Genomic DNA, 23520 nt, shown 5'->3' on the forward strand with positions numbered 1-23520 from the left:
CACGATATAATCAACACACATATATTGTAACAATTTTGCAGAAAACATATTGATACAACGATTATCTTCTACATTAAAATACTAATATGATAAAACTATGTTAACACGTCTTAAAAAAGCACAGTGCAAAAAGAAAGTTCATCCTTACATTATTTATTATAAATGCTAAATGAATGAATCTTAACAAGTCTTTAAAATACTAACTCCAATTGTTCTATTTTGATACAATACGGGTATTTTTCAACTTGATTTACAAAATGACAGTTACCCAAAAATGATGTCTCTGAATAGTGAGTGAAAGTTATTATATACAACTATTCAATGCTAATTTTAAAAAATATTATTTTTCACTTCAAGATACGATAACTCTTTTTTAAAGCACGAGGAATCTCATTCTTCAAATGGCAGTTGGCAAATTACTATTAATACAAAAATTGGAGTTGAGTTATGTGGGATTCATTTATTCATAGCATTTGAAATTTAAAAGGCAAAACGTAACTATACTATACGTAACAATGTACACAACAATATGAAATAAAATATGACTTAAAATCGTTCAAAATATAAAACACACTGGATTTATAAATGTGACATCTTGCAAAACAAAGACGATGAAATTTTACAAACTCTTCATTCTCGTAACTTGATGTAGTTCTTACATGTTGAAGTCATTTTTGTTGTGAATGATTTGTTGGCCATTTATATGAACTAAACTGATTACTTTTATTCTACAACCATCCATAGTTGACGTTTGCTTTGAATTTTCATGACATGTTGCTGTTATGATCTATAACCTGTGTGATTCATAGCACACAGGTTATAGTATCATTCAAGTACATAAATATTTCAGAGCATGAGAAAAGGCGATTAACTGTTATGATTTTTACGATGGCAGTGGGATTAGATGAAGAACTGCTTCAATTAATGATGCAACTCCAAAAATCACTTTAGCATATTCTAATAGCCACAATGCAATAAAATCAAATTCTTTTCATTCACTCTCATGATTACTTATGCGTTATGTTCACATCAAAATATCCATTTGAGATGATAATTTTCACGCTTCAGTTTTATAAAATGTGAACAAAGTGAACAACAAGCTTCACCATTTTAAAAATGTAAAAGTTCACATCTTCCAATTTTGACAACAGATGACATTTCAACAAACACGTGACCCTGGGTGACGTTACAAAGTACAACAATAAATCCACAGAGAACCATGGTACATAAATTTGTCATTTCTTTCATTACGTCACTTCCTGAAATAAAGCTTCTGTTTCTTGTATTAACGTTTGAATTAAGAGTTGACGATGGAATTTTACAGCCAAGCCATAAACATATCAAGCTTTGGCAAAGTAACTTGTAGTATGTCCACTGATGTTTGAGTTGATGTTGTTAAAAATTATTTCCACAAAATATCGATTCACAAAGTAAAAGTGTTCAAACTTTAAAATGCTTGATATCAATTTTTCAGTAAAAGTTAAAAACTTGTCATTAAACATCTTTCCATGTATGACATTGTCGTTTGTTTTCTTTCTCTATATTGCAAAACTTTCCTTGACTTTTGTTAACTTTTCCTGTTCATACAGTAACACATGGTTTGGAATGTTCATTCACAATGGTTAAATTGTTTATAAAGATGATGAACGTCAATCATGAAGTCATTTTCTTGTGGAGTTACGATTTACTTTTTCACAATCAGTGACAAAGACAGCCAAATTTTTAGTTTTTCTTGAAAAAATTAGCAAAGGTACCATTTTTTATTATAAATTTACGTTTTTCAAATTGATAAAGATCAAAATATTCATATAACCGAAGAACAATTGGGCTGACTTTGTCTCTCTTAACAACTTAACAAATAGATATTTTGTAAATCAAAATGCAATAATTAAAAGTATTAAGAAATTATTTCAGTGCAAGATAGTATTGATTTAATTAGTAACAACTTGTTTTTGGTGTAAAAGAATATCGAAAAACGTGCAATATTAAAACCATCCTACACTGAATACATTTGCATGAAAATTATATGTTTACATGGTGTAGATATAAACAAAATATAACCTATGGTACAATAACTAACAATAGCTTGCATTTTATATGTTTGTGTGATGAGATAAAAGTCAATAAAATTATTTTCTTGTACAAGGTAAATTAAAAAAAATTCGGATCGTTCAGCCAAAATTGTTCCATTGTTTATCATGATGGTCAAGGCAGATTATTAAGTTGTTTTCTTCTTAAGAATGCAATTTTCTTATTTCACACTCAGCGGCGAAGCTATTCCAAATTTGTAGTTCTTCCAAAAAAACTTGGCAAAGCTACTATTCAATTTGTTAACGACGTTCATGAATGATCACAAAAAAATATTTGTACAACAAAAGTTTGGGCTAGCTTCGTCTCTGTTAGCTATAATATCTTCATTGATATTTAGATATTTTACTATCAAGAGCATTTATTACCATAACTTTTCAGCTATTAAAGTATTAAAAGTATTTTAGTGCAAGATAGTGTTGGTTAACAATTTGTTTTTAACGCAAATAACTAAAAACGTGCAATATGCAAAATTGAACCACCTTGCACTAAAAATTTGCAAGGTAATTATGCGTAAAACTTCAAATTTTTCTTTCGAAATTTCTAGTATATAAAAGTTTTGTTTAAGAACTGTTTTGCTCTGCATAAGTTTAGAGAAGAATTGTTTTCATTTCTATATTATTGACTTGAGAGCAAAACATACTGAAATTGCCCACATTCAGCGAATGGAAAATCAACGAAACCTACTTAGGTTTGCAAACATACGTCTATCCAGAGAAAGAATTTCATAAAAATACTGTTTTTACAATTTGGTTGTTCTAACAGATACCTTGTTTTGTCAATTCACTGCACTGGTCAGATCACTGCATCGGCACCGCAGAGGTCATAAATACCTTATTTTGATGATAATGTTAACAACTAGATCATGCATAAAAACAAAATTAGTCAATGAAAGATGCAAATTCATCATTAATGATTTAACAAAGAAGAACAAAATGACGTTTGTTAGATAATGATTTTCCTCAGAAATAAATGTTGTTTTTTACTATATCTTAGCAAGCATACATATAAAATGCAAATTATCATGTGAGTTCTTCTACCATTCCAAAATATTTGATGTAAAATTTAATATAGCTACAACAATGCTTTAACATATAGGAAGAAAGCCTAAAAAAGCAGTGCGGACATAGAAGTACGTAAAACAGCAATGCTCAGATATATTTTGATTGACAACTAGCTACCAATAATTTGATGGCGTTGTAGTAGAACTTTTTTATAATAAATCTGTGTTGTCGTTGAAGTAAATTTCTCCTCATGTTTAATTTTTATTGTGTTTAAACACAAAATTCGTTTGTGTGTGGCCCTGTTCTATATTGTTATTTAAGTTTCATTTTTTATTTAGGAATTTTAGTTTTTTATTGGTAATCGCCCTTATTGTTGATACTGAATATTTTACACTTACACATGTGTCATTGCAATTATGAATTGCATTTTCGATTATTTTAAATTTTGTTAATGACTTACTACTTACCAATAACGAACAAAAAATGATGTAAATTTAAGTTGTTGCACAATGAAATCATAATACCCGAAATATGATCACCAAATAAATGAGATGTACTTTCAGCTAATGTAGTTGAGATGACGATGAAATTTATTCTCGGGGCAAGATGATTTTTGCGCAATTTACTGGGACTTGTAGGTCAGTAAATAAGGTAAAGGCAAGTTGGCTTTTACGACAAAAATATAAAGTTTCTAAATGTCTTCTCCAAAGCTTATTGACAAAAGGGTAATCTAATTTTATTTTCTTAAAACACTTCAAATCAATGAGCGTTAAGCTACTACAAATTATAAATCTATCATCAATAAAGACAAACTTACCTGACAAATTGAACTCATCTAAAGTATAAATAACTTGCATGGTTTTAATGTGAAAGACTTTCATGAACATAAACTTGTTACTTGTTAATAATTTATCAGCTGATGGTGAAAAATCTGCGTGATTTAACTTATGATTTCTACGCATTAGCTGAAGCCGGCCTCCAGTAAGGACTTAAACTTTATACCACTCCAACCATCAACTAGTTTATCTTTGTGCCACAAATAGTAAGTTTCTTTGTTTCTTTCGTTTTCGCAAACACGTGATACTTAGAGCTACATGCAATACGTGCACATTTCGATAATTTTCAAAATTCATTGATATTTCTTTTCGTTTGTTTTCAATATTGAAAACACAAGAGAATCAGTTTTTGACAAGCAAATGATACATCACTTACCTCAAAAATTTTGTTTGTACCTTTTAGTTCATCGAAACTATAAATAAGTTTTGTCAAATCATTATTCCAAAGCTCAGGAATGGCTTTAGCCGTAAGCAAAATGACTCCATTTTCTACGGCAACCATGCCATTAACAATACGTTCCTTGTTAACAAAGTCTCCTGTGTGAGATTGTTGACTATGACGCATGACGTTTTTTATCTCTCCGATACAGAAAGTTGCCATTTGAGCAAACTATCTGGTTATCAAGAACCAAATATTTTGTTAAAATTGTGCGCGCCATTAAAACAAGATGAGAAGCATGTCCATAATCAAATATAAGTACATTGTTATCATTCAATAAATAATAATAATATCCTGTGAAATTAATCAAAGAAACGCCTAACATGTTATCATCAAAGGGATCAAGCGAAGACAAACCAAATGTACGCTCAAGATCTAACCCAGGAAGTGCCTCTTGACTAGGATTGACAACGAAAACTTTGTCATTATGAGACAAAGCACAAGACCAAGAATGAAGACCAACAGTGGAAAGAATACGAAGCTTTCTATCATAATAGCGATAGCACTTTGCATCATTTTCAAAAGGTGAAGAATCGAATAACTTATAATCCTTCGTTACGTCAAATGTTTGAAATACGTTTTTTTCATCAATAATACCCAAATATTTTTTTGAATTGGAAAAACACAGGGATGTCACATTGCTGCATATAACACTGTGCATCTTTTGACCTTTCTCAACGTCCCATACAGTCAAAATATCTTTGTAACTAGTGACCATTGTGTACTTATCCTTGGAAAACAACTGTTGGTAAAGAACTTACAAGTTGAATCATCACAATGAAAAGGACTAGAGACAACTTTCCTGTCAACATTTAGAACTTTATCCAATTGGGAAACGAAGATCAGATCGGTGAAAGGATGAAAGACAACGCAAAATCCTTTCAATTCACTTAGACTTAACTGATCAGATATATCTTTTATCCATAAACACCTGTTCGTTGTCAGAGAAAAAAGTTGAACTATAAACCCTTCATAACCACAAACGACATAGTCATAATTTCGCGATACATTTACTGAAATCAAGTTTCGCGCTAAACGTAAAAATGGATTTAATACAAAATGCGTATCGAGGCGCTCAACATAAGAAGACTCTCTGAAACGTGTTTGAAGCATTGTGGAAGCTTTTGGCGCAAGATCTTTAATTTCGTTGACAACGTACTGCAAAAAAATTATAGAATTCATGAAATGCCTCGTAATAGCACAATAAATGTCATTAAATAACAATCGAGTGCCCTCAGAAAGATGAAAGTATATGTTATGAGAGCTTATAAGACGAAAGTTTTCCAAAGTACGATGTCTATCAATCGATACAGAGGCAAGTAAAACATCTAAGTCAACAAGATATTTACCAACATATTCAACAACATGATCATTATCACAAATAGCAATCATATGAAGAAACCAATATTTGACTGAATACATTACTGATGCCCGCTTAACAAAGTTATTGTAGTCCACGTCGACAGCTTTGAGATTGTCTAAAGTTCTTGAACAAAACGCTAAAACAACTCGATTACCATCAGTAGTATTAACAGAGTAATTATGTTTACACTCGCCAGCCAGCCAATCAGATAAAGATTTGTGGAAAAACGAAACATGTCCTTCTGCATTGGTAGCAAAAAGGCACAACATAATTTCTCTAACCACAGATGAAACGCAATTGAAATTAAGTATGTCCTCAACTACTTCCCAAGGAAGGGGTTCTTTAGCAACTGCTAATGTATTTAAAAGTGACTGAAATTTTTCTTTACTGATTTGAAATGAATCTAATTCGTCACTTATTCTTTTTAAGGAAATTTCGTAATATTCATTGAGATCCTTTGGTATGGATCCATTGAACGAATCCTGATTTTTAATTTTGCTGGAGAGAAGCGATGCAAGCAACATAAGTCCGTCAGACTTTTCTAGCAAATTTTCCTTAAGATGCAAAACTCTATTAGTGGGACCAATTCTTTCATCAATTAGTAATTTTACATCATTCAAGTTATCATCATCACTGAAATTGATGAAGAGCGGATTTAGTTTTTCAATTATGATATGACAATCTTTGTTAGGTCTTGTTGTGATTACAAAGTAGAAACAAGGCGGAAGTTTGAACAAATGATTATCTAACAAATCAGCCAGGAGAAGGCTTTCTGGATAACCACATTCATCTAGCGCATCCAGCATAATTAAAGTCCGCTTAGGAAATTCCGTGATTTTTTCAAACAACTCAGTAAAAAGAAAGGAAAATAGTCTTTCAACATTCATGTCACGCAGAGGTTCTGAGACATTTCTAAGTTTCACCTCTAAAAGCTTTTCGTAAGCTGGAAAATTGCGAGCAATTTGCCTAGCTAAAGATTGAAGAAGTACATTGGCATCATTGAAACGACTGTCATTGTGTTGAAAGAAATGAACTGCAGCGAAATAGCTTGGATAACGTTTACATAAAGTTGCTGCAATTGCAGACTTACCCATTCCAGCAACAGCAGAAATAACAAATGCACGATTTTGAGAAGTATTGTCTTCAAACCAAGCCAAAAACTCATCAAAAACCCATTCCCGTGTTCCATGTAAAAATGTTTCATATTGATTACTAATGTCACACTCAAAATTACAACTTACAAGATTGTTGGTCAAAATATCGGCTCCAAATTCAAAACTGGGGTTTCTAACTGTTGTTTCGTTACCCACTAGACATAGAATCGGCTGAGTTCTTTCTTGGTTTAATTGATCTATTTTTTGCTGACTTATTCCTAAACGAACTATTGGTTGGCAAACTTCCTTCCACAAAGTCTCAAAGTCACCTAAGCTAAATGATGTGTTAGGTATGTGAGCATAACACTCATTACGATATAACCTGATACGGGTAATATCGGCTTCGGTTGAATGATCGGTGGCATTAGGTTTGTTTGTCCAGATAGGATTATTCGGTTGTTTTAAATTGCAAATAGTGCGCAAAAGGACACAAAGTAGAGTAATGTCAAAATCATTTTCATCAGGTAGTCTTGGAGGATCTGGATACAAAAGAATCCATGCATCGTGCCTGATTATTTTCTTCTTTATTCTCAAAAGCTTATTTCTATTTTTAGTGGTATTCAAGAAAAAGAATAATTCAGTACCTGACATTTGTTTTCTCAAAGTTATTCTCAAAGCTTCACCCCCATGATCAACAATCAATTTCCCCAACATAAAAATGTTTACTTCCTTTTCTGACTTGAAGAAGAACGCCATGTCATCACCGGTAGCTAAGAAAACAGCTTACAATTTAATGACAGATTTTGAATGACTTACAATTACATCAAAGACATATATTTAGAATAATAAATAGTGATTGAGAAATACTAATTATAGTATCAAACATTCTTTTTTCAATGTGTGTAGTAGGGATTTGAAACTGTAAAGGAGAACTACATCCTCACAGAATGTTGGTATTGAAAGTTGTATTTGTATGCAAGGGTTACAAAATATATTTTGAGATTATGAAATCAGGTGCTTCATTTTGAACAAAACCGCATCTTCAAGTGCTTCATTTGAGCTGTTTTGAGGCTTAGCAGCGTGTGCGCTGATGGAAATTATTTGACGTCATATCGTCAAACCAATTTCTACGGGACTTGATGCCAAGATATAAAATTTCCGATTTCCAACTTCCTGTGTTCAAAATTTTTGACACTTCCGAGATGCAAATTTCCGACTTCCTTTATACAAATGTATTGTATAAATCCTTTTCCAACCAACAATTTCAAAAAATAAAGGAAAAACACACTCCAAAAAACATCATCTGGTAAACTCAAGATTCGAGTTATAAAACCAAGAGACAAGATTCAAAGCAATATTTGACTTTAATTCAAAGTCATTATAAAGCTAAGTCATTGTTTACAAGCATGCGTGATCTTAAATAGTTGTTACAAGGAAATGACGTAAGCAACGAAAAGAAAGAAAGGCGATGAAAGGAGGTACTACTGTCTAGAATTACATCAATGAAATTAAAAATAATAGCAAGTTCTTTAGAAGCCTTTGGTCCAGCATTTAGCTGAAGCTTTTTGAAACGCATATAAATCGCCTCAAGGGCCTTGCTCATCGCCTTGCCTTTCCTTGATGCTTAACATATGATGACCCCTTTTCATTTTCCACGTCAACAAACGGTCGATCTTCATCATTCGCGATAACATTTCGGACATATTGCGAGTTTGAATGCCATTTTCGAATCTTGAATCCTCCCTCGCTCATTAATTTTCAAGATATATGATAGATGTATAGAGCTTCGTCTTCATTAGAAGCTCCACCAGCGAAATCGTAAACATATAACGACTCGAGGAGATAACGAATAAGGAGACTATTTCTGGATCGACATTCTTGTATTTCGAAACGTGGTGAAGACTAACAGTAGATAATATTGCAGGACTTGTGGTTAGACCAAATGGTAGGCGTCGGAACTTGTATTTCTTTAGCATCGGTGAACTTTGTTAATATCGTCAAACCAAAGAAACTTCAGCATCTTTCTGTCTTCGGGAGCAATTTGTATTTGATGAAAAGCCTTTTCGATATCGGCAACAAGCCCAATGGGGAAGCCTTGAAAGTTTATCATAGTGTCAATTAAACGATGAACCAAATTTGGTCCCTTTTCGAGACAATCATTAAGTGACTGCTCTTCCTTATTAGCTCTTGCCGAACCATCGAAAACCACGCGAAGTTTTGTAGTTTCATTATCTTCTCAAAGTACGCCATGATGGGGTAGGAAATAACCGGTTTCATGTGCAACAAGAACTGGGTCAATAATTCCGCCTTTCACTTGATCTTTGATAATTGTATCGTATAATTGCAATAAGGGTTTATCTTTATCGAGACGAGATTTTAGAAGGTGTAGTCGTTTCAAACACCTACCGTAACAGTCTGATTTTGGAATATATTCCCCCTTCCAAGGTAAATTCACTTCATATCTCCCTTCATCCTCCAGATATTGTATATTCTTCAAAAACTCCTGATCCTGTGATTCGCTGGATTCTTTGATTCCCATTGATTCGATCTTCCAAAACCGTTTCGAACATTCATGTAATTTGGGTTCTCTCTTGTCAAACGGAACTTCCTTTGAAAAATAGTAATCTTCGATGATTAAATTAACGCTTGACAATTTCGAACTAGTTTCACCATCATTCGTCTGTCCAGTGATAATCCAGCCAAATTCACTATTAAACGCAACAGGACCACCTTTACTTCTTATAATCTCGCCTGTCATGATATCAAAATAATAATCGGCTCCAATTAGAATGTCGATGTTGTTGTCCGTCTGTCGTCCAGAGAGGATATTGGTATCGGAAAGCTGCAACTCCATCAGATGAGGATAATGATTGAGATCAATTGTCGTTGTTAATGGAGAGCAAATATTTGGGAAGCAAAGAGCTGTTATGATTCGATTTCCATTTTTTCCTTTCAGGGACAAATGAACCAAGTCGCATTTTTCCATTGTAAAATGTTGGTTGCCAAAGGTATTTAAGTTAACAAATTCTCTTCTGATGGGAACTAGTCCAAGCCGTTTTTTTAATGAATTCGTAACATAAGTGCGCTGACTACCGCTGTCCAAAAGCACGCGAACAGGTATAGAAATGGAACCATTCCCGCCACTGGCGTATGTAATAGCTGTTTGCAGAAGAAGTTGATTACGCGTTTTTGCCGTATTCGTCGTTAAGTAATTATCTCCATCAATCATGGTAGCTGTGCGAACGTTGTTCTCTTCCTTGGTTTCTGGTAGGTTGTTTCCAGTGGGGGAAAGTTTGGGATCATTTGCATTCTTTTGTTGAGGAGGCGTAAAACTTGACTTAATCACTTCACAAATCGATTGATGATGAGCCCCATGACAACGTCTACAATTCTTCTTTGACTCGCAATTTTTACTGAGATGCCCGATTCGCAGGCATACAAAACAATGATTGTCTCTCCTCAATATACTCTTGCAATCATTCACATCAGTTACTCTATCAAACGATGCCGAAAAGTGTGGCTCTTTACAATAAACACATTGAATATGTTTACCTGAAGTATTTTGAGTCGAAAAGGCGTTCACCGTAGGTATTCTGGGTGTTTGGTGCTTACCTCCTAAATTTTTTCCATGCTGTGGCTGTGGACTTGATTGCACTCCTTTACTTATCTCCCGTGCCTCGATCTCAGTCTTTATTGCATCCAACAACTCATCAATTTTCCAAACGTCTCCCGACGATTTTCGGGCAATTTGTAGACGAATGTCACTAGGTAATTTAGTCATAATAATCGGGATAAGCATTCTACCATATTGTTCAGAAGAAACGCCAAGACTCGATAATCCTCGTACATGAACGCTTACTTTATCGTATATGTATCTTACTTGGCTAGTTCTACCGTTGGCAAAAGCTTGAATCTTTAAAATTTCATCCATGTGAGCTGCTATGGTTTGCTGGGTTTTCCCGAAGTGATCGTTCAAGATCTTTACAGCAGAGTCGTAATTGGCATTAGTTAATGTTAGACATTTAATGGCCCTCGCTGCGTTTCCCTCAAGAAGCGATTTCAGATAGTTGAATTTGTTTACCTTCGAAATGTTTGGATTACTGTGAATCGCAGAATCATACAGATCCCAAAACGAACTCCACTCCGTAACCTTACCAACATATTTCGGAAGCTCCAGCTTAGGAAGCTTCGGCATATTCGACTTAAATTGGACCGTCGTCGTACTGTTGTCACTCGTTACATTTCCTTCGTTTACAATTTCGATCGTAGCTTGATTACTTGAATCTTCGATTAAACCAGAGTTTTCCGTCGTATTTATTAAATTTTCGTTAGAGTTCTCGCTACTTTCGTTTTGGCCAAGGTTTGATATGTTCGTCAAATTCGAGTTAAATATGGTATCGTTGACATTCGTATCAACTAGACTGTCATTCTTAACGCATTTGATATACCTTTCGATTTTTCGTTTTATACTCATAACTCTATCAGAAATTTCGACCGAGTCCTCAATTTCACCTTTTATTTCATTGACGTCACACGTGTTCAATATTTCTTCATCGAGTTCACTTAATATTTTTAGTTTCCCTTCGAGTTGTTGTGCGATGATTTCGCTACGTTCTACAAGATTATCACGTGGTGGCTGTGATAACAATTCAACTGACTCTTTCTCGAGTTTTGTACACACTCCGCGATGTCCTCTTCTTCTAGCACGAAGCCTTCCCAGTTTTTCCTCCTATTTAGTCGACATTTTCGTAAGAAACGAATATGGGCGACTTTATTTCGTTAATGCCGCTCCACGTTGGGCGCCATGTCATGCACGTTGCATGATAAAATCGTTATTTTTATTCTACAAGGAAGTCGTCAAAGAAAACTACTTCATAATTCAACAACAACATCTCGAAATCTTTATTGTCAACAACAACGCTAAAATTTTAAGAAGATCCGTGTTTAATCCCCTTATCCGTGTTTTATCCCAACCCAAATTGGACTGTATACCAGACAGACAGTACATCCTACTATGTACAAGTTGCTAGTACCGGTCGCCGGAAGGGTAAAATTGATATTTGTGATCGCTTGCGTTAATATGTGTGAGCTAAAAAATATTTAATACGCTACGTTGGAATTACAATTTGCCTAACCTTTTGAAGTTAGTAAAGATAAATTCTTAGATTAAGTATCAACTCTTAAATTAATACGAGAAAGCATTGTCCAAATGAGCTTTAAAGGTTCGGAAAGATGTAAATAAACGTGTCAGTAAACTGAGGTCAAATTTATAAATATAATACTACCAAAATGTACATAAATGTAGCTCAGTAAAACCTTTCACTGCTTTCTATTGTATTAAAAAATGAAGTATATAAAATAATGATGCAAAAGAGTTGATTTTTCTCATGGAGATATTTGACTCATTCATATTATTTATGAATGAAAAAATAATATGAATGAGTCAAATATCTAAACATGAAGCTAGTATATTTATTGGTAAAAGCAAAGTCACATAACAATGCCCCTACTTCTTATCAGACGTGTGTAAACACCTAACAAAGTTATATGATAGTTATTGCCTCAATCCATGTCAATAAACTTATTCGCAGTGTTGGTATATAATTCATCGTGAATATCCAACATTATTCAGATATAATTCCTTTTGTAAATTGTTTTGTTTACCCATTTAATACAATGTTCCTGCAGCTTGGTTAGCAGTTAGATCATTTTAATGTATAATTCTCAATATAAAATGTGTGATTTTGATTTACCTGTGTATTTTGTAATGGGGAAGGATGAATGTGTATGGGTGAAGGATGAATGTGTATAAATGCTCATCTTTGCAAATTAAGTGTCTTGCTACATATACATATAGCACATTATACTGAAAATTACTGAAATAAATTGATTTAGCACATGACCACATACATATTACTTAAAAAATGGTGATCATAATTCATACCTTATTGTTACATCAATCTTTCATCCATGTAAGTTTCGTTACATAAACACATTTCAATAGCGAACGAAAATGAAGAGTGAGTCAGGATCTGCTTCAACAAACAGTATAATAAAACATTGATGACGTCTATGTAGAACATACTAGTTATATAACTAAGTATACATCACTGACTAAAAACAATTGTTATAGAAATAAAAATACATAAATAAGAACCTCATGCAGAGTACATAATAGCATTGAGATTAGTCAAATTTCCAAAGGACTAATGCTAAATCTTATAAAGTTTCACAAGTTTTAACTCAGGAATAGAGAATCACCTATCTAAGATGGGATTTAAATGCCGATGATTAAGACACGATTTTCGAAATTGTGAATGGATTCTTTCCTTCATTATTCCAAAATGCCATACATATACATTTTTGCATAAGTCAGTTCGTATGATAAAAAACCTTTGTTATTGAATAAACCATTATAAATTATGAATACGTGGCAAACATCAACTGCACGCAATTATAATTACTTATGTTCAATAAAAACACTGTAGATACAACAGTGAAGGATGCATTGAAAGTAAACCTTAAAACTGTTAAACTAACATGATCACAAGTATAATTTTAGAAGTACACTGTGTTGCAGCGAAGATGAAAAATGAGTCAGGATCAACTTCAACAAACAGCATTATGAAACATTAATGACATCTATGTCACAGTATAGGCACAGAATAAGAATATGCACAAGAGTCACTTGTGTCGGAACCCTGTGATGTTTTTGTGTAAGGTCCACAGTAGGTCCACTTTGTGTGCAACTGGCTGCTGTATATTTAATTAGTTTACTGGCTGCCGTTAGGCATTTCATCATTCCTATTCGTCAAAAAAACCAATTGACTGGCTGCCACTATGGTAATCCCATGCATAATAAGATATGTGTGGCACGAAAATTTCAATAAAGTGGCTCTACTGTATGTTCTTCTATGTTGTGTCTATGTAGAAAATCTCAGTTATATAACTAAGTATACATCATTGACTAAAAACATTTGTCATAGAAATAAAAATACATAAATAGTACCGCATACAGAGTGCATGATAACACTGAGATTAGTCAAATTTCAAGCGACTCGTGCTAAATGTAATAAAGTTTCACAAGTTTTAACTCGGGAGTCAAGGATCAACTATCTAAGACAGGACTTGAATGTCAATGCTTAAGACACGATTTTCAAAAATGCAATTTTTTTTTTTACTTTCTTTAATCAAAATTCCATACAAATAGATTATTGCATAAGTCATTTTATATTATTATTATTATTATTATTATTAAAACCTTTGTGATTTAATAAACCATTGTAAATTATAAATAATTTTCAAACTCCAACTACACGGAATTATAATTACTTATGATAAAAAACACTCTAGACACATGGTTTGAACCCAGGGGTTTCGTTACATGTTTTTAGATGTAGATCATCATGGTTAGTAAAGTCCTGACAAAGTCAACTTGACTTTAAAGGTGACTGCTGCTAAGGAAGTCAAAACGTCAATCAAAAACAACAAAAACAGTCTTTCTCATGGCTCTACTAACCTGGACGGTCTACATCTACAAACATGTCAAAATTTGACATTAGATAAATCATTGGAAGTCAAACTACTTATTTCCACCAAAGGTTTTTGCGAACCTTGTAGGCTGATCGATTTAGCAACGTTCTCTCAACTGTGTTGTTTGTTCAATTTCCCCCAATCCTTTGGGGTAACCATTACCTTCGTAGGACTTCTAGCACTTCAACAGGGCAGCATATTGATATTTACTGTCTCGATTCAGAGAAAATCGTTCGTTCGCAAGGCCGTACTGCCATTGTAGGATTCCAATAGAATATGAATTTCAACAATCGGTTGCAACTAAAAAATACGTCAAACATGTCAAATACGTCGTAAATATGAGTGGACAACAATTAATAAGAATTTAAAAAATTTCAATGTTGCCAGTGAGGTGCCAGGTGTGGATAAAATTCTAAATATAAAGATAAAATCCCAAAAGATCGTGTTTGAGAAAGCCATCAGCATTTGATTTTTACAGTATTTATTTAAAAAAGCAAGCGACGTTTCGTCTTGACTCAAGACTTCTCAGACTAATTACATAGACTTACTACGATGCTCAAACGTTTCTGTTTATTACTTTTACTTTGCTGTGTTCCCTTTTACAGGAAGCAACTATCTTTAACTCCCTTTTTTCTCTTCAGATCTTAAAAACTCTAAAATTGGTCTTTGGAATAGTTCGGGGGGAATGAACAATCCCCTCAGCACTTTTCTTGGTAAATTTCCCCGCATTACTTATCCCCCCCCCCTTATATCTTGTCCAATCTTTCTTACATTTCCTTACAACACACAATATCATCTTTACACTGTAAGTACACATCCACACAAACCTCACATCTTAACTATCTAAGTAATTACATCTTATTTGAAGATGTCTTGAGTCGAGACGAAACAACAAACATCACTTGCTTTGTTTTAATAAATATCAAAGAGATCGAACGCTTATAGTTATCTTCAAAACGATCTGTTGGACTCTAACCTTTAGGTTGATAATTCAATAAAAAATCTTTAATACTTCAAACATGTTGCCTTGTTAGTACATAAAACACTGTCTAATTCTTGTTGATCAACGTTATCAACGTCGTCGTCGGCGCTCATGATTCACTGTATAAAGAAAAAAACGTCAAACTAGATCAATTGGTCAATTTTCACTTCAAAATATCATGTATTTTCAGTAAACATCGACTAAAAATCATCTAGAGTTGCAACTACCTAATAAGTACCATGCTTATAGCCATGCATTAAAGTCAATAACAAGCATAATTTCTGTTCAACGAGAATGATCATGACGAAGTAAGAGATTGCGAACTATACAATATCACATGTGAAAATGCGTCATTATGTCGTAACAAAACCCCATCATTCTTTGCGGACGCAGACGTGGTGCATAATAGAAGTGAAAGCCGTTAAGGAGAGTAGCCTTTTATCATTTCTCAAATAAATATGTTGACTGACGACTTTAAGCGATAAAATAAAATGAAGTCTACTGCTGTCGACACCTTAAGAATAAAATTGAATTTCAACAGATAAAATTTTACAAACTCTTTCGATTTTTGAAATAGAATTCGCCAACAACCGTCATGCATAGCGCGCATTTGTTCATTTCACATCAAAACAACTGTAGAATCACACATATCAACTATTGTTACTTAAAAAACGAATATCAAAAATTCATCAAACATTGCAGTGATTAGTACAACGAAACATGTAACAATAAATTCAAATTTGGGAAGTGTTGTGTCCCAACATTTCTAGGAGCGAATGTTTATTAAATGATTTTTATTTTCTGTCGAAGACTCGAAGATATTTCGATCTTGTGGAAGCTGCTTTTAGTTAACCTCTTAATCACAAGCAGTAACTAACGGTGATTTACATTGACTAGTCTTTGGGATCGCATGTAATTTTGCATTGCTTAAAATCATTCATACAATTTATCAAACTTTTAGCAACATATAGATAGCGAATGTTCACGGAAATAATCTTAACAATCTGAGACAAACTGGAATTCGAATTCAGGAGTTCGTTCCCATGTACTTTACTTATGTCACTGAAATACGAACAACAAATACTTAATACATGATATTTACCTTTTGATGAAAATGCTTTGCACAATTTTATCGAAATTTTCTCAAGGCGTCTTCTCCAATGAATGCGATGACTAGAAAATGAAAGTATTGATCTCAGGAAGAATGTCATATGATCTCTGCGTGACTAGAAATACTATATGATTAAATATCATGTGTATAAACTCACGCTAATTAACCTAATTTCTTTCCATAATTGACAAAAATTAGTCAATTTGATAAAAGAATTTTTGGTTTCACAAGAATTATTCCACAATATACAGCATAAGACTTCGGTAGAGAAATTTTTTATTTTACAGTAAATGCTACACGCAAGAAATTCATGGAAATTAAAAGTGCTAATTTAAAAGTCAATTGGTAAAGAAGTGACTACAATAAAAGTGTAGATTTTAGAAGAGGTCTGGTAGTGCAGCCACCAAAGATATTAAAGAAAGTTGAAACATTACCCAGAAAAACTCAGTTCAACTGTACTACTGATTTGTTTCGCTAAAAATTGAGAGAGTTAAAATGTTTACGACTGGGGAGTGCAATTTATTTTTGGGAGTTAAAAGGAAAGTTTGCGTACCCCCCCTGTACCCCTCCTCAGTAAATCTGTCCATGTTTTATAGTGGTTATCTAATTAATGGTAGGAGACATGGTAAAGCTGAAATGGAGAAAGTTCTTTTGAAATACTTTTGTTTTCTTGGATTACAGTAAATCACTCTACAAATATGGAAAAAGATTAATTTTTTGTTGAAAGAAAACTTACATCGGCGATAGGAAAACAATACTTATACTAATTCTTCCTAAGTTAAAATGGGAATAATAGTATATATCAATATATGAGTGATTATTTTACTTTCATTGCCAATTCGTAGTAGTTAAATTTTAACATTGCCAACAAACAGCGACACTCTTTTTTAAGCAACATTTTTCAAAGATGAAAGTTCAACATACACCATGTCATGAAGAAATTTATATTGCATGCGAATGAACGTAAATTGTGATCTAAACATGTTTTTGCTCAATAACCACATACCCAGAACTACATACGTTGTCTGTGAATTTTAGACAGGTGTGCTAAATATTCAATGAAAAATATTAGCTACATGAAAACTTTGCAAAGAACGTGAAATTAGCACGATAATTAATATCTCACTGTTGGTCATATATAAGTAGCTAACGTTTTAAACTTGTACATAGCTACATAGTATCTCTTGTAATTGTTGGCAGTATTGAGCACATGTTCTGTTCTACAGAGAAAAAATCCCAGTCTGCTTTCAAGACATCTATCAACGGGCTATGCTGATTTTGTAGAACTCATTTCTTTAGAAAATGTCAACCGTCGCCACTCGTCAGTTTGTACATTATAAATTTCTTACAAATTTGTTATTTTTACATACCATCTTGAGAATATTCTCTGCCTTTGCCATAAGATTCAGCAGTCTTTAGTTCATTCGTTTCAATTTAAAATTCTTAAGTAAAGAAATTTCGTCTTAAAGAGTTTTCTTTTATAGCTTTGTGAGTGCTTGGTTTATTGTAATATAGTTGTTTTTTGTCAGGGACTTTCCCTGAAACACTTTCCCCCACAACTGAAAGATCTTGATGCATAACAATTTAAATATGAATGAATTATGTAAGAAAGCGACTTGTTTGAAAACATCTGTTTAGAGCATACATTTTTTCATACAGTGGTTATGTTTGGTAATTGTGTGGTAATGTCCCAAAAATTCAAAATTTAAATAATATTTAAGTGACCTTTACTGAACAGTACACCTATATTAAGTAGACATGGTCACCTTTTCCAAGATTCAAATTTGATTTTTCCTTGTTCAAAACTGTATTAAATGGTCAGGTGAATTAAAAACCCAACACATATAACAATTAGGCATTTAAAATAAATGACAACTTTTGTATTATAAACATCAACTTACATTAAGTCAACTTCAGTAGACTGGAAAGTCAAAACATGTGTATAATAAAAAAATTTGTTGTATATTTAAATCCATAATTAATCTGGTGCTTTTGAGATCATACATACATACATATAACAATTTATAAAACCAACATATACAGTGTTTTTGTGAAGAAGCAAAAAATGCCATGTTCCAACAGACATTTCACAATGCAAGATTAGTAAGAGATGTTGTGTGACTGGTAACTTTATAATAAGTCTCAAAGTATTTCAAAGTTTTGAAAAATATATTGTATTGGGCATTAATTTGATTAAATACAAACTGAGGTTGTTGCTTTTGTTTAAATATTTTGCTACCATCATATTCAAAGATGTGTTGTCTCATTTAACACATAAACGAATGCAGCGTTGATAAATTAAAACTTAAAATAAAATGAATAAAAAACAAATGTGTTGCCTTTTAGGTCCTTCTCAACTAAACCCCAATAACAATGACAACATTGTATAGCATAATTCATAAAATGTTCAAAATTATTGTTTCATTTATGACCAAATATAAAATAAAATGCACTCGCCAGATAAATTTGTTTAAAATCTATATTATAAATCATTAAAAAACTTTACTTACCACTGTACGTTTTACAGACATTAATGACGATGTGTTTACGGAATCATAAAGCATGCGACGTTTGAAAATTGCATCGCTCGCGAGCACATTCTGACGATTTCTTTTCTTTTTCATTTCATAAATTTCAGACACACATATAATTTTCATAGCTCATACAACCAAACAACCACATAAACGATGACAAAAACACAAGATTAAGGAAAAAAAGTTCAAACACGTATTTGTACGACTACTTCCGCTTATTATATACGTCGCTCATTGAGCTATAATTATAGATCTCAATGACGTCGCTACGTTAATAGTACAACCGCACGCCAGCGATCTCCGTTCTTTAGTTTACGAAATGTACACTGTGGTACGTATTAGAATATTCTTTATCAGTTGATGGTTGCATGTGAAAAGAGCGAAGTTTTTCGATGTGTATTTTCTGCTAATAACTCATACAATACAGATTCTATAACGAAAGAAAAGGTATAGTCATTTTTTAACCTCATGGTTTGCCACAGACCACAGGTACTAGGGCTTCTTTATTTGAAAGTTGGTGCTACAGTTGATGAAATTTATAGAAAAGATTTGATTAGTTTGTAACACGCTCCCCATTAATTTATCTCATTTTCTCATTATTCTTATAACTTATCCGAATTTATATCTCTCATTGTTACTGTATCATAATACTTTTATAAACCCTGTATTTATTTATTTATTCACTCATACTGAAGATGGCATCATGAGATGTCGAAACATGTCTATTTTCAAAAAACTCGTCGTCTATATTAAATGCCAAACAAAGCAACAGGCATCATATTCTGCAAATTCACTATAGCGGCGATTGAAATTGTTGATTGTCTTGCTTTTATCTCGGACATACCATGCAAAATGTTTCAGCTTGAAGCACTTCGTGCATATTTTTCCATAAGTCTTGCATTTCCCTCGCTTGTGAGTGTAAGAATAAAATTTACAGTCTTTTAGTAGGGATTTATAATAACTGAATGATTCTCTGCCAATGTTTTTCTTTTCGTTTATCGTGAATTTTCTCTTCTGTATACTGTCAAAATATTCTTTGCCTTTAAACTTCCTTTTGAAGTTCCTTCGTAGGTCTCTTTGTTTTCTCAGCAGCATGTCCAGTTTGTACAGTTTTCTGTAGTGTTAATTCTGGTTTTTTAAGAAGACGTTCACGAAACTGCATTCTGCACTACGCTCCTTCATACTGAAGTTTGATTTTGACGTAGGCATTTGTTATCTGTTATAAATATGCCTGCGTTAACTATTTAAGGTATAGTAGTAATATATGAAATGTTATACACCAACTTCCAGAAACTACACTAGCTGTCCTACTCAGTTTCGGTTGGGTATAATTAGACCACGTGTTGGAAAACGTGGAGATCCCATTGATTTTCCACTTGTAAATGTCCTAAAAACTTTTTCTATCTTAAAAACCGACATGGAATAATTTTTGCAAATGTATATGTATATATGTATATATATGTTAGAGCACACGGCAAAGTAGTCAAATAAATTGACAAAATACAATCAACTTGTTCGACTGCAGTATAGATGACATAGATGATAAGCAAAAACACAAAAAGAACAATATTGCTTTACTGTGAAGTACCTTCAATGATAACATATTTGGTTACAACTAATATAACACCAAAGAAAAAAATTAATGCGACAGTTGAAAATTAAATGTGGGGAGTAAGATCTGTTGATTTTTATGGCTTGCCTAAAAAAATTATGAGCAAAACTGTAAAAAAACATTAGTTACTGTACACCCCGATTTTAGAGGAGGCTTTAAAAAAGTGCCACAAGCACACTCGAGAAGCTCACCTTCCTTAACGTTCCAAAAACACACAAAAAAGCATAAGATACTAGATATAAAAACCAAACAGGGCCACCTCCCACAGAATGCATTAAAATTGGGATCATCATCATCAAACTTCTGCAACGCGATCCACATCACACCAAAGTTTACAGATTTAAAGAATCACTAGAGGAGCAGAAATGTTTTCACTATTTAACATCAGTTGAAGAACAATAACCCATATGCACTAATGCTAATGAACTGTTCATGATGACCAAACATACACCGGATAAAACTATCTCAACCAAATATCATCAATAAGCAGCAATCCATGGCCCCCAAAACCACTTTCCAGAAACGACAAAAGAAGGATGGCGGAGACCTTCACCACTACAGACTGCAAAAACCATGAAAATTTCTTTACCAGCGTAAACCATTACACCAGCAAAACCAAACCTGCTCGAACTAGTAACCACAAGCACAGACTACTTGATAACAAAAAGGACTACAGTAGAAGCTTTACAAAATGAACGAATAACACATAGCTACCTATTATCTTCAACTGTACAATTTTAACATCTTTAAAAAAGTTAGGGGGGGAAAGACTTAGCATATTCATATTGCCCTTAGTTAATATGGAGCGTGCACTCTAACTTTGTTTTCTATCTTGTGTTTAAAAACAAAATCTTTATACTGTTTTTGTTGGAAACATTTGACAAAGATTCATGTTTCGTAAAAAAGGCTCAGTCCTATCTAGAAAAATGCCAAAAATTTGATGTCGATAAAAATAAGATCATTATCTTCTTTATAACACGTCTTTTGGTTTAACAGCCGCTAGTGATAAATATGAAATAATTTATAGGAGCATTTTAGGTCAGAGATCACTGGAGTCACATAATTCAAACACACACACAACACGCAATAATTTTTCAACAAAACAATTTCTTTACGACTACATTCTATATTACAGTGCAAAATTAATAAAAGTCATGCAAATACTTGTTAATAAAATCAACTAAACTTATTTTATTATATGTTTTAGCAAAATTTTTGACACACATATCAACTGCCTGTTTTTGTCCTACAAAATGAACAATTCATTTCCTTCAAATGGACAGTATTATCACATATAGATAGTTCTATACAACAATAAATCATTGACTAATAATGTAACTAGCCCACTCTTGTTAGTCCTGCTATGCAAATTTTTGAGCATCATCATCATTCATTTTGTTAGAATACGGTCACATTAATTTTCAATTTTTAAATTTGCACAGTAAAACATAATGAGTGAACTGGATACACTACATGAATTGACGACACAAATAAAAAAACCATAGAAAATTTCGAAAACAACCAATTGAAAAATCCTTAAAAAATTAACTTCCTGAGAAAAACGTTCAAAGTGTCGTATACTTCCCATCGTTGTAGATTGACGTTACTTTCACATATTGATGTTACTGTAGTCTTGACATACTATTTATATGAAGCAAAGTAGACATGAAACTGTCACTCCAGGTTGAAGCATCGACAAAAATGTTGAAAGATAGCCCATTGGCTACAAGACCTTTGTAGTCATGCGACATTCTTCTATTCTCTCTCACAAATGTTCAGTCACTTTATTTGTTTAAAGTTTTTTAACAACATTTGAAATTCCCTTGAAAACGGTTGTGTGGATGACCATTTTTTCACTTTCAGGTTTTAAAAGTGTTGTCAACAAAGTCAATCACCAATATCACAGTAAAATCACAGGGCCTTTGTCTTCCAGTTCTTCTTGCAGATGAAACTTCATGGTTTGAGAAAAACAGAAAACTATGGCACCAAGTGCTTTAGTAGATAAATTAGTCATTCCTTTAGTTTGAATTTAGACAGTGAAAATTTTCAATATGCCATAAATTAATACATATCAAATCTCGTTGGACATCCATTTCCAGTATGCTCACTGATCTTTGAGTGAATAATGTTCTTTTAATTGTTTAACACTTTTTAATACAAATACTTTTTAATTAAGTTCACGGGCTTCGCTTGTCCAACAATACTAAGTTCTCTTTGGTCGCAGCTCATAAATGATACGATTGATTCACAAAGCACAGGTGTTCACAAAGCAAGATTCTTGATTTAAAATTTCTCAGTAAAAGTCATAGATGTATCCTCGAACATCCTTTCACATGCAGCTCTGTAGCTTTTGTTCTTTCTTTAAATTTGCAAAACTATTTATAGCTTTTGTCAACTTTTCTCGTTCGTACAATAACACATAGCTTGGAGTGTTTAGAATCAATGGGCACTTGTTTATCACAAAATTGAGTGCCCATTTTGAAGTCGGTTTCTCTTTTACAGTACAGATGTTCACAGAGCAAAAATTCTTGATTTAAAATTTTTCAGTAAGTCATAGATGTATCCTCGAACATCCTTTTACAAGCAGTACTGTAGCTGTTGTTCTTTCTTTATATTTGCAAAACTCTTTAAAGCTTTTGTTAACTTTTCTTTTTCGTACAATAACACATAGTTTGGAGCGATTAGAATCAATGAACAAATGTTTCTTCACATTTAGTGGTGCACGTGGTTTGATTTTCTATGTAATTGCTTTAATACTTCTTGTTTAAATTTACTTGAGTATTCATACCAATGAATGTTTTGTAGTAAAAGACAGTGTAAAGCACAGAATGAATAATAGAGTGAATTTAAAATTATCTAGATTGTAATGTCACAGATAAGAGCCTCTTTAATTATAAACTTTAACAATACAAATTAATTTGTTT

The 23520-nt window shown here is 32.9% G+C and overlaps 2 protein-coding genes across 9 annotated transcripts in view; both read right to left on the reverse strand.

Annotated features, from left to right (window-relative positions):
- Positions 1 to 4503: 4503 nt before the first annotated feature.
- The window catches only part of LOC124451460, a 47885-nt gene continuing 28868 nt past the window's right edge, over positions 4504 to 23520 (reverse strand). For 7 of the 8 annotated variants that reach the window (XM_047002085.1, XM_047002081.1, XM_047002082.1 and 4 more), the window contains one exon: positions 4504 to 7594. In XM_047002085.1, coding sequence (XP_046858041.1) covers positions 5058 to 7580 — 2523 coding nt within the window. In that variant the 5' untranslated portion in view covers positions 7581 to 7594 and the 3' untranslated portion in view covers positions 4504 to 5057. The remainder of the gene's footprint in view (positions 7595 to 23520) is intronic. The other variant, XM_047002088.1, reaches the window with a different exon arrangement.
- Positions 8170 to 12874, reverse strand: LOC124451462. Its single transcript, XM_047002089.1, has 2 exons — positions 12769 to 12874; positions 8170 to 11667 (listed from the first exon to the last, which is right to left on the reverse strand). The coding sequence occupies exon 2, from the start codon at positions 11296 to 11298 to the stop codon at positions 9061 to 9063; it is 2238 nt and encodes a 745-aa protein (XP_046858045.1). The 5' UTR covers positions 11299 to 11667; positions 12769 to 12874; the 3' UTR covers positions 8170 to 9060.

This window comes from Xenia sp. Carnegie-2017, unplaced genomic scaffold (genome assembly GCF_021976095.1).
Source record: "Xenia sp. Carnegie-2017 unplaced genomic scaffold, XeniaSp_v1 HiC_scaffold_24, whole genome shotgun sequence".
Classification (NCBI taxonomy): Eukaryota; Metazoa; Cnidaria; class Anthozoa; order Malacalcyonacea; family Xeniidae; genus Xenia; species Xenia sp. Carnegie-2017.

Coding starts and splice junctions, on each gene's coding strand:
- LOC124451462 (XM_047002089.1), bottom strand. CDS start 11,298: ATGAGTATAAAACGAAAAATCGAAAGGTATATCAAATGCGTTAAGAAT.